Source organism: Panthera tigris, chromosome C1 (genome assembly GCF_018350195.1).
Source record: "Panthera tigris isolate Pti1 chromosome C1, P.tigris_Pti1_mat1.1, whole genome shotgun sequence".
In the NCBI taxonomy this organism is placed as follows: domain Eukaryota; kingdom Metazoa; phylum Chordata; class Mammalia; order Carnivora; family Felidae; genus Panthera; species Panthera tigris.
In genome coordinates, this window is record NC_056667.1 from 52,828,710 (window position 1) to 52,840,764 (window position 12,055).

At 41.4% G+C, this 12,055-nt stretch overlaps 1 protein-coding gene across 2 annotated transcripts in view; it reads left to right on the plus strand.

Annotated features, from left to right (window-relative positions):
• CACHD1 (cache domain containing 1) overlaps positions 1 to 12,055 on the plus strand; it is a 209,003-nt gene that overhangs the window by 160,721 nt on the left and 36,227 nt on the right. For both annotated transcript variants that reach the window (XM_042997471.1, XM_042997472.1), the window contains 4 exons: positions 1,931 to 2,080; positions 6,200 to 6,433; positions 10,682 to 10,831; positions 11,725 to 11,848. In XM_042997471.1, the coding sequence (XP_042853405.1) occupies positions 1,931 to 2,080; positions 6,200 to 6,433; positions 10,682 to 10,831; positions 11,725 to 11,848 (658 nt within the window). The remainder of the gene's footprint in view (positions 1 to 1,930; positions 2,081 to 6,199; positions 6,434 to 10,681; positions 10,832 to 11,724; positions 11,849 to 12,055) is intronic.

The window sequence follows — 12,055 nt, forward strand, 5'->3', positions numbered from 1 at the left end:
CTTCCAAGTTCATTCACGTGGTTGCTGGAGGGACTCAATTCTGAGGGCCTCGGTGCCTGGCTTCTAACGAGGCTTCTATGAGCCATATGCTATGGCCCATAGCATAGTGTCTGACTCAGAGTGAGAGAGCTTGCACAGTGGAAGCCACTGGCTTTTTGTAACCGAATCGATTTCTTAATACCTCCCCACCCCCATTACCTCTCCTGCATTCTATTCCCGAGAAGCAAGTCTTGAAATGCAGCCCACACTCAGAGGGAGACAGTTACACGAGGGTATGGCTATCAGGAAATAGGATCACTGGCAGACCAACTTGGAGGTTGCCTACCACAGTACCTATAAAGTAACCTCACTTAAACGACAAGAATAAGGACCTGAAGAAATAAGCATATGACATACTATATAAATATTTATTTCTCAATAGAAAGGTAAACTCCCACATAGGATATCTCAATAAAAATGTATAGTGAGCCGGGGCGCCTGGGTGGCTCAGTCGGTTAAAGCATCTGACTTCGGCTCAGGTTATGATCTCGCGGTCCGTGAGTTCGAGCCCCGCGTCGGGCTCTGTGCTGACTGCTCAGAGCCTGGAGCCTGTTTCAGATTCTGTGTCTCCCTCTCTCTCTGACCCTCCCCCGTTCATGCTCTGTCTCTCTCTGTCTCAAAAATAAATAAACGTTTAAAAAAAAAAATGTATAGTGAGCCAAAGAATCTCAGATTGGAAAAACTGTGCAGAAGTCCAGCTCACTTAATTCCCTCCCTCCATTCAGTATTCAGCCTCTGTTTACTTATCTCCAGTGGTAGGAAATTCACTACTTTTATTTTGTAGTAAATCCACTTGAAGGAAATTCTTCACACTGAGTTAAAATGACCTCCTCAATCACTCTACCCACAAGCCCTAGTTGGGGAGTAATTTAATCTTGAGTGATAGGTGCTGCTTCAGACTGATAGGAGGGTTTTGTTTGGGGGAGGGGGGTGTTAAGGTTTCTTTCTCTTTTACTCTGTTTGCCATCAGCCTTTGGTTCGATCGTCTCTTGAATTAACCAGTTAGTCCTCACAACAATCCTGCAAGGAAAGTACCGTCATTATCCCCATTTTGTAGACAGGCTAAGAGAGCGAGTGTAGAGAGGTTAGAAAATCTGCCTAAAATTACCCAGGCACAACTTATAAGTTACAGAGCTAGGATTTCAACACAGGTGAAATGTTTTTACTGGCTCTCATCTTGATGTTTCTACTACTCTTCTACGCTGATAAGTTTTAAAAAACAAAAATGTTTTGGGGCGCTTGGGTGGCTCAGTCAGTTAAGCGTCCAACTCTTGGTTTCAGCTCAGATCACGTGGGTTCAAGCCCCAGATTGTGCTCTACGCTGATGGTGTGGAGCCTTCTTGGGATTCCCTCCCCCCCCCCCTCTGTCTCTCTGCCCCTCCCCAACCTGCGCTTTCTCTGTCTCAAAAAAATAAAAAATAAAAACAAAAATGTTTTCTGGAGCTACTTAGTGTAGGGACAAATAACCTTGCATTTTAAGAGCCTGTGGAAGAACTACCATCCATTTTAAAGCCTCGTCACCCTTAAACTGTTCCTGGTAAAGCCCCTGAGTCACTGAGGAAAGGATATATCGGGTCCTGAATCCTCTGTTTCAGAAGGTAAGAGAGATCTCCATCTGGGATGGCTAAATTACCACACCATGAATGCCTGAAGGAAATCACCTTTTATCTGGTAAATTTATTAGGAACTTCTCTTCAGCTGACACTGGGTAAATGAGGCCTCCTGGCCCACAAAGGGCAGGATGGAAGGGAAGCAGAGGCAGGGAAGGAGGCTGAATACCCGGCCAGGCAGGTCCTTGAGGTGGGAAAGTCCAAAGGAAATGAAAAAGAAACAGAACTGCTGCCTTTAGCTAGAATCCAATGTAACATTCAATTTGTATGTTTTTGTTTAGATACAGACATGGTCATAATTTACCTCTCAGCTGGCATCACATCAAAGGACTCTTCGGAAGAAGATAAAAAGGCAACTCTCCGCGTCATCAATGAAGAAAATAGCTTTCTAAACAACTCTGTAATGATTCTCACCTATGCCCTCATGAATGGTAGGTAGTATTTCGAGATTTTTCTTTCAGATGAAAGTTCTCTCTAAGTGCATGCTGCTTTCAAAAAAAAAAAAAAAAAGTAAAAAAAGAGCCCTAACAGCGTGCACTTTGATGAAGGGCATGAGGAGAGACAGCTAAGCAGCTTCCCGCACAAGCCTTTCTCTCCCTAACGTTGGTATTCAGGGCATGTGTTAGGATGTCCCTCTCTCTCTTCAGCGCTCTGTCCAACCAGCTGCTCCTTTCTAAACCTTGTCCAGTTATGTGGGCTTGCAAATGATTCTGTATAGCTCCATTTTTTTCAGTTCTCCTTCATATTCTTGGATTTTGATACTGCGTGGAGGTTATTAACTGAGCTCATTGATTTAAGCTTCAGGAAGCCAAAATACTGACCTAGATTCATCTCTATAACCAAGTCAGTGAGCATCACGTTTCCCTGCAGAATCCCCACCTACAGCCTCTTCTGCTACTTTCTCCACCTCGGCTTCCTTAACTATATAATGGAGATAAGAATTAGCTACGTGACAGGGTTGTTGGGAAGATTAGCTCTAATGTACAGTAAACACCTGGAGAGTGTCACTTTCCAGGTACTCATGAAGGTTGATTTTGTTGCTATTAGATCAGTATGTGAAAGGTTTCGTAAATCGGCCAATCTGAGGAGATAATATTTTTCCTTCTCTCCAACGTGTCCTCCAGTCTGAGTTCAGCCCAGTTTTCTAACTTTTCTGCTCTGTCCTGTCTCTTCACCTGTTAATGCATATTGCCCTTCCCCCAGAGTATCTTCTCCAGACCCCTTACCCTCAGTGTTCATGGCGACCATATTCGCAAAGCCATGTCTTGATCCATATGGTCTTTCATCCCTTCCATCCATTTCCAGATTTCCGTGCAGAACCACGTGGCTTTAGGGACAGTGGTTCTCATTTTAACATGCTAAGGATTACTTGGAGGTTACTGTTTAAATGCAGATTCCCAGGCAGTGCCCTCAGATTTTTATTCAGACCCTCCTAGGCAGAATGCAGGAATCTGTGTGGGTGAGCATGACTCCTTCCCAGATATTTTGTGGACTCTACATGGAAGAACTCAGGGTGTGAGGTCTAAAGGTTCTGAGTTCCAGTCTCCATTTATTAGCTGGTGGCGTGTGGCAAGTTACTTAATCTTTTTAGGCTTCAGTTATATGTGTAAAATGAAAATAATAAGATCTGCCTAGAGGTGCTGTGATAATAAATAAACAAGATACAGTGTGTTAAAAGTTCCTGACACAGGTACCTGATAAATAACAGGTCCTCAAAGCCAGTTGTAGGAGTGAATTAAAGTTTGTGTAATTTTTTTTCTGGCTTGTTATAGCTCAAAGGCCAAGGAGCCTCTGTCTCACTCTGGCTTAGGGTCAGCTCTCTGTTCAGTATTTCAGTATTCCTTGTCACCAGAGTGTTGTGCTTGCTTCTGTTAAACGTGTTGTCCATTATGCTGAATGATGTGCTCACCCGTCTCCTTCCACTTTCCAGAAGAATGAGCTGCTCAGCCATGAGCCGTGTCTTAGTTTTCTATGTATTCTGAGCATCAGGCACAGGGCTGGGCACTGCCGAGGTGGGCAAGGATGGCCTGTTTTTGCCTGGGACACATATCTTTCAGTGTTATCTCTGGGTGCCATTTACTCTTTTTTCCTATGGTTTAGCTTCTTTGACTCGTGCGAGGAAGGAAGAGACAGAAGAAGGGAAGAGAATAAAGGTGGTTGGGCCTACAACATATATAACATAGTGCACTGAGGTTTTGGAGATGTATTGTACAAAGTGCCTGTCCTCAAGAAGCTTGTGACTTCTTGAGAAAGACGACAGACAAGGCAGATGAATTAAATGCAATGGTAAGAAAACTTACAAGGAAGTGATCACTTACTTTCCATTAGATTCGAAGGTCTGCCCAGGCAGATACTGAGTAAAGAAGCTTCCTCGCTATCACCCTTCTCTTCAGTGGTGCTAAATCTTCCCACTAGAGTATTTTGTGCACCTGCTATACCCCTGATAATCCCACTCTTTAAAAACCTCTGGTTACTTCCCTCTAATCAACCTCAACTCTTCTTTTTTCTCCCTGTAATCTAACTGGACACAACATCGTCACTGCCAGGTTTCCATCCTCCAAATGCCATCTCTGAGCTTTGTTCATTAAGATTGACACATGCCCTTCCTCTACCAATCAGGCTTCAGATAGGGAAGCAGAGCCGCTATGAGAATTTTGGTAAAATGAATTTATCATCAGAATTAAAGTATATGCAATTAAGGGGAAACCTGGAAAAGTAAAGATCCAGAAAGAGAAATGAACAACTCAGCGTTTAGTAACCAGCCCTGGCGTGGGTGAATAGGTTGGAGCTTGTGGGGATGTCTGAAAGCTAGGAACATCGAAGATCACTTGGGAGGTCTGCATAGAAGCCTATGAGAGGTTGTTGGCCCTCCATGGCTGCTCTACCCCTGTGAGTTCTCAGTGAAGCATCTGGACTGAACCTAGGGTTGCCCTTGTTGAGCAAGCTAGCCTGCAGCTGAGAAAGGGAACTGAATGCAGATCAGGGAAGGTTACAACAAACTGCAACATTCTGGTCCCTCTGTGTCTGTTCCACCTCTCCAATCAGCAACATTTCACTTTTGGACCACCATTAACCTAGAAACATACAGGAAAAGGATTCTGGGAAATATAGTCTCCAAGATGGCCATTGTTGGTGATAGAACCATCTACCATACCTACCAGTCTGTCACTCTACTGCTACCTTTGCTTCTCATTTCATGATGTAGTACATATAATACCCAAGCTTGGATCACCTTCCAGCCCACACTGTTCTTTTTTGCCTAGTAGATGCTCCTGTTTGTTACTTTGCTTTTATGTTTGAGTCAAACAGTACATGACAAAGAAAGGAAATGTATTTTTTGCCTTTGTCTCCTTTTATCATTCATTTCTGTGAGCTTCTCAAGGATGTAAGGCCAGGGATTAATCATGCCTTTCGTGTTACTTTTTCACTTTGGAGCGTACCTCTCATCTCCCCTATCTCAACTTGATGTCAAGGAAAGAACAATAATTTGCTTCTGACTTTTTAGTATTGTTGCTCAAGTAGAACAAACTCCAAGTTATTTAAATACAATGTGTTAAGAAAATTATATCCGTTAGGTCCTTGTGTGATTTTAGAAATGGACTTCAAGGCTAGAAGTATACATACTCTTTAGTTAGAAGTGATAAAGTCACATAAGACAGATGAACCATGAACTTTTCAGCTGTTGTTGTTGTTTAAGACAAAATAGCTGAACATGAGGCAAAGCCTTTTTAAGACTCATTGGTTGAATCTCAGTAGTGACTGAAATCATTTGAATTTGTTTACAATGGCATCCATATGGGATCAGTTACTAATCCTTTTGACTATGTTCCAACAACAATAGCAAACCAAAATTTTTTTAAAAAGGCTTATTAAATTTATTTTTATGCTATAGATTACAGATGTTAAAGAACAGTACATCCCAGTATGTCTAAATCTTTTACAAAATTTTAAAAACCCTCTCGATGTACAAAATATACATTCAATAAATCAAATCCAGTACTGTCCTAACAGTATCAAGCATGAAAACATTTGTAATTAAAATGAGCTTAAAGACACCGGGTTTGGAGGCATCACTAAATGTAGTCCATAATGCTTCCATTGAGTTGCATGAGACTTTGGCAAGTGTTTAATAGGCAAAGAAGTAAGAAATGAAATGGTATATCACTATCCTTTAAAACTCTTAAGCTTTATCTACTATTTAAATGCTGACTTGTTAATCATTACTTTTGTTTTCAAATATTAAATGCATAAAGCTTAAACTTTTAGGGGAAAACATCAAGCCAAATGGGACTCCTTTATTTACTCATGTGTTTCTCATACCTGCCTTTTGAAGAATCCGTTTGCCCTCTTGGCTGTTTGAGGAAAGACACTGCCTCATGCTTTGTTCCTCAGCAAGAGTTGGTAACAGTGTCCTGGGTCTGTTGTCTCTGCAAGACCTCTTAGACATGGCAAGATTTCATCCATGCCCTTCTTAAATCTAAATGGCAAGGTTATTGTATGGCTATACACCATTTTGGTTTACACTGCCTACCTTTGGCTTTCCGTTTCAGATGGGGTGACTGGTTTGAAAGAGCTAGCTTTTCTGAGAGATCTGGCTGAGCAGAACTCCGGGAAGTATGGTGTGCTGGACCGGACAGCATTGCCTGTGATTAAAGGGAGCATGATGGTGCTGAACCAGCTGAGTAACCTAGAGACCACAGTTGGCAGATTCTATACCAACCTTCCCAACCGGATGATTGATGAAGCTGTCTTTAGCCTTCCCTTCTCTGATGAGATGGGAGATGGTGAGTCTGGGGACAACTTCCTACTAAAGGAAGGGGAAAAGAAACAGACATGGGTCCACCAAAACAGTCACTTTAAAATGTCACCCAACACCCATCTGTGAGCATTAGAAGGTCTGGACAGGCAAGGGAGTGGTCCTCCCTTTCTCTGGTCAGAGGGTGGTGTAGGTCTCTTCCATCAGTCTGGTAGCACTGTATTTTAAACAGAAATCCCAGCCCTACTTTTTCCACATTGCCCTAGCCTCAGTCAGCATAATGGATCTATTGGGGAGGATTACTAAGGATTCCCCAGTATGTTGAGTTGGAACAAAAGAGTAACTTTGCATAGTAGGTGGTAAATCTCAGATGTGTTTAGGACTTAGCCTGAGAGGTAAAGCAACATAGTATAGTCAAACAAAGACAGGTTTGGCATTAGAGGATTTTAGGCCCACTCCACCCCTTAAGTTGTTGTCCTTGACAATTTATTTAATCTCATTAGTTCCCATTTGGTCACCTGTTAAAAATGTAATAATGTCTTCCACATAATAAATCTTTCAGGTTGTTAGGATTAGAAGATTTATTGGTGCCTGGCGTACCTCTCAGTAATAATTACTGCTCTTGTCGCTTTATTATTTTACTTTTGTTATTATTACCATTATCGTTGTCATCATCCTGATGTCTCAAGTTACCCACAGTGTGATATTAGGTAAAGTGTTTAACCTTCACATGATTAACTTTCTTGGCCTACGAAATGGGAAAAATATTTCCGTCAAGGCTGTTGTGAGGATTACATGCACTAATATATGTGAAGCACTTAGAATGCCGACAGTATATGCTCATTAAAAGTACAACCTTTTTCATTCCCTCTGCATATTGTTTATCCTTTCCCCCACCTGTCCCCCATTCTTCTCTGACAGAGAGGATGGAAGAAGAATCTAATGACTAGCCAGACACCATGACCACATGAGATCTTATTTTTACGTTCCAATAACTCTCACAAATACATCTAGAGAAAACCCACGTATAAAAAGTAACAGGCCAATAGAGTATGTTTTCTAGAAATTAGGTAAACATGTTTTTTCTATAAGGAAGAAATGTAGTAGCCTCTGCTATACGTCAGGTTTTTCTGTGTTTTTTTTAATCCTTCCTCTTTCTGGCAGGGCCCACAGATATGTAGACTATAGAAACTCCCACCTTTAGATAAAGTTATTTCCTTTTATAGGGAAATGTCAAGTGTTAAATGCAAGTGACTTTTGATGCATCTAACCCACAGTATTGAGTGCCGGCCAAGCCTTGTGTCAGGCAGTGATGGGTAAGGCACACATCCCACCCTCAGCAAGCATGTAAGTCTGATAAGAGAAAGACAGATCGATGAATCATCTTAATACTGTGTCAGAGGAACAAAGACAGATGTGGAAACCGAGTCCTGAACAAGCACGGAGGTTTATGCAGTCAAATCCTTTGACCGTTAGTGATATCAGGCAGAGTAAGACCCTTCCTAAAATTCACCTGTACAACCCAGAGAGCTATGCAAAGGCTGTAAATCAAATTGTGGGCAGTTCTTTGGTTCCGTGCTGGCTGATGCTTTCCAAAGTTTAGTCCTCAGGGCCTGTTTACTGAATCCTCTACCGTGGGTTTCAGTGACTGGGTTACTGGTCTGTTGCATTCCCCTCCTAGAACGTGCCTTTCATGTTTATATTTTCAGTCCCTAGAATTATTGGGTGACATCTCTGCTAACTCCACAACATGGGGATGCTGAGCCTAGGAAATCCCATGTTTACTTGGCTCTAATTCAAAACCTCCAGAGATTAAAATATCGGTTACTGGACATATTTCTTTTAACAAGTAAATCTATGTACTTTAGGTTAAAGTAGAGAGGGCATTTGGGGATTTCATTAAGTATAGCGAGAGCTTAGCATACTTTATTTGCCACAATGGGATGAAGAGTCTTCTGTCCGAGATGATAATTGAAAAGTAAGATGGTGTTTCTTTTTTCAGGCTTGCTCTCAACATAGCCAGAGGAGGATAGAATTCTGAAGTGAGCGTATGGTCTCAGAATATTTGTTGCACTTTGCTGCTCTATGAAGATGCTTTTAATCTTAGACACAAGCCCAGGGGAGCATGGCGTGCAGGTTATGACCTGTGTCTCCATGCTAGCCCTCATGCACTGCTCCCATCATTTATAACCCCTTTGTCCAGGGATCCCTAAGCAAAAAATCTCCTTAAGATACATTGCTAAAACTTTCTGTTGACTGCTTTGGAAATTATAATAGTGCATAACTTTTCTTTTTTCCTGTTTTATTGATTTATAATTGACATATAACATTGCATTCATTTTAGGTGTACAACAAAATGATTTGGTGTGTGTGTATATATTGTGAAATGACCACTGTAATAAGCTTAGTTAACATTCATCACCCCACATAGTTAAGACTTTTTTTTTCTTGTAGTGAGAACTTCAAAGATCTATTCTCTTAGCAACTTTCAAATCTACAATACAGCATTGTTAACTAGAGTCACCATGCTATATATTACATCCCCAGAACTTATTTATCTTACGTCTGGGCACAACTTCTCACATTTTTCAGTGTTCTGTGCCCTTCCTCCTACCAGGTGATGCATTTAATTGGCCTTTGCGACCACAAGTAAGTCACTAATACTTTGAGGGACCTCACACGAGTTTCTATATGTGGGAGTCTATTCTTTGTAGAAGACTTGAAGTATCCAATTCCCTTTCCTGGGTGTTTATAGAAGAATGGTTTTTTGATGTGCTGCTAAGGCATGAACTTGCCATTAAGTGCAGGAAAATACAGGAGTAAGATGGAGAGAAACTATGCGTCTTTTTGTTTTGAGTTTTACTTGGAACCATAGGATTGTAGAACTGCTAGGGGTGCTAGAGATCATTTTGTCTCCAACACATAAACAGAGGTGGCGCCACTTAACCCAGCTCAATAGGAGAGCTGGGAGGAGCTCTCCTGGCTGTTCCGATGCTCAGGGCCATGCACTGACCCCCAACACGTGTACGTTGTCTTTGCCTTTGCTTTTCCCTCTCCTGATTATCCTGTTGCTTTTATATGGCCTGGAGCTGCGAATGGCTTTTATAATTAAAGAGCATGAGTGGGGGAGGAGCAGAGAGAGAGAGAGAGAGAGAGAAAGAGAGACATGGAATCTGAAGTAGGCTCCAGGCTCCAAGGCTGATGTGGGGCTCAAACTCACAAACCACAAGATCATGACCTGAGCCAGAGTCAGACACTCAGCTGACTGAGCCACCCAAGCACCCCTAAAGCTTTTTTAAAGTTTGTTATTTTGAGTGAGGGAGTGGGGGAAGAGCAGAGAGAAGGAGAATCCCAATGCTGTTTTGAAGCCCAACATGGGGCTCAAACTCACAAACTGTTAGGTCATCACCTGAGCTGAAATCAAGAGTCAGATACTTAATTGAGCCACCCAGGTGCCCTCAAAACTTTTTTAAAAAAATGAATACAGAATATGCAACAGAGAACTTATGGCCCACAAAGCCTAAAATACTGACTGTCTAGCCCTTTACATAACAGTAGAGGAGCTCCTAACCCGAACAACTAGAAATACATTACTTTGAAAACCCACTGTCTTCTTTAGCTGCTCAGAGTTCTCAGTGGTCAGATCTTACTAGATTCTGTATCTTTCTAAGGTTTTTCACCTCATTTTCTTGTCTTTTGATAGGTTATGTTAATGAAATAAAGTACCTTATAAGCATTCCTTTGTAATCTCTTTTCGTCTAACAATCCCAAAAAATCAGTAAAGCAGTTACCACTGTGTCACTTAAGCAGATGTGGAAAGCGGGACCCAGAGAAGTTATGTCCAATGTCATATGGAAAATGCAGAAGGGGCACAGCTAGGCTAGAACCTACATTTTTCAGTTCCTTGGCTAGTGGTCTTTCACATTCAGTTGAATCTTCCCCACTTGAGGAAATAGAATGATGTAGTAAGTGCTGCTGATAATTTGCACTGATCTGGAATGGCTGCTCGGGTGAGGAAATAATGGGAAATGTACAAATTGCCTGTGAAATTAACTTGGGGTGTCTGAACCCCACAGAAGACTCTTTCTCCTGAAGTCTTGCTCACTTATGCCATCTGTGGAGGCAGTGGTTGGGTACTGGATCACACAGGTCACTTCAAGATGAGAAGATGCTAGAGGGCAGATATTAGCCTTTGGGATTCACTAGCACACAACTCTAGTCTTTGTTCGGTACATTCTCTGCTATCCCTTGGATTTGTTTTGTTTTTAAACCATAGGTTTGATAATGACTGTGAGTAAACCCTGTTATTTTGGAAACCTACTTCTGGGAATTGTAGGTGTGGACGTGAACCTGGCTTACATCCTCGAAGACGTGACGTATTACCAAGATTCTTTGGCTTCCTATACTTTTCTCATAGATGACAAAGGTAATCTGCTAAAAATTAATCAGAGGGAAGAATGATTTGTTTTTTGTAACCTGAAGAAAATAATCTGTAGATATTCTGATACTAACAAAGTAGGAAAATCATAGTATTTACAGAAAAATAGTGTGCCTAGAACTGCTCATTTGTAGTGGAACAAATTCTTTGTGGAACACCATGAAGATGGCAGAATGAACCTGAAAATGACACACATTTGTTTCTATATTGCACTGAGGGGTAGGTAACAGTTATTTGAAACATCAGGAAATTAGACTCCAGGACTGAGTAACACATAGAATGTGATCCTTTGGATTTTTTCTATATGCTTATCTTTAAATTCACTCATGTTAAGGTTTAGGTGATAGAATATCTTTTTTTTTTTTTTTTTAACGTTTATTTATTTGTGAGACAGAGACAGAGCATGAATGGGGGAGGGGCACAGAGAGAGGGAGACACAGAATCGGAAGCAGGCTCCAGGCTCCGAGCCATCAGCCCAGAGCCCGACACAGGGCTCGAACTCATGGACCGCGAGATCGTGACCTGAGCTGAAGTCGGACGCTCAACCGACTGAGCCACCCAGGCTCCCCGATAGAACTATCAGCGCCCCGATAGTTTTGTCTTTATAAAAACGAAAACCCAGTGACTAGTACCTCCAAGATATTCTCGATTAGACTCTTGTTCCATAACTTAAGGCATCTTTCTACACTTCAAGTTTTACGCAAGAACACGTAAAACAAGTTCCGTTTCTATTGGACTGGCGAGTTACACACTGGGATGTTGAGTATTGGCAGTCATCCCGGGGTATCCCACATTTCAAATGTGTGATAGTCACTTATATTAGAATCAGCACTTCTTCCAGCATGTTTCCCGTAGCTCATGTCTTTGTTTTTTTATTTCAGGGTATACACTTATGCACCCGTCTCTCACCAGGCCATATTTACTCTCAGAACCCCCACTTCATACTGACATCATTCATTATGAAAATATCCCCAAATTTGAGCTGGTTCGGCAGAATATCCTAAGGTAAGGAAAAGGTGAAAGTTATAGTAGTTGTTTTTTTTGTTTTTTTCCCTGAAAAAAAATAGGACCTTTTGAGGTCCAATATGAGTGTGTATTATAGGATATAAAACAAGTATAAAAATTAATGTTATTAAAAGTATCCTCCATGAATTTTTCATAAGAATAGTAGGTAAAACTTTGTATAACAACAGCCTCTTAAAACTATTAGGG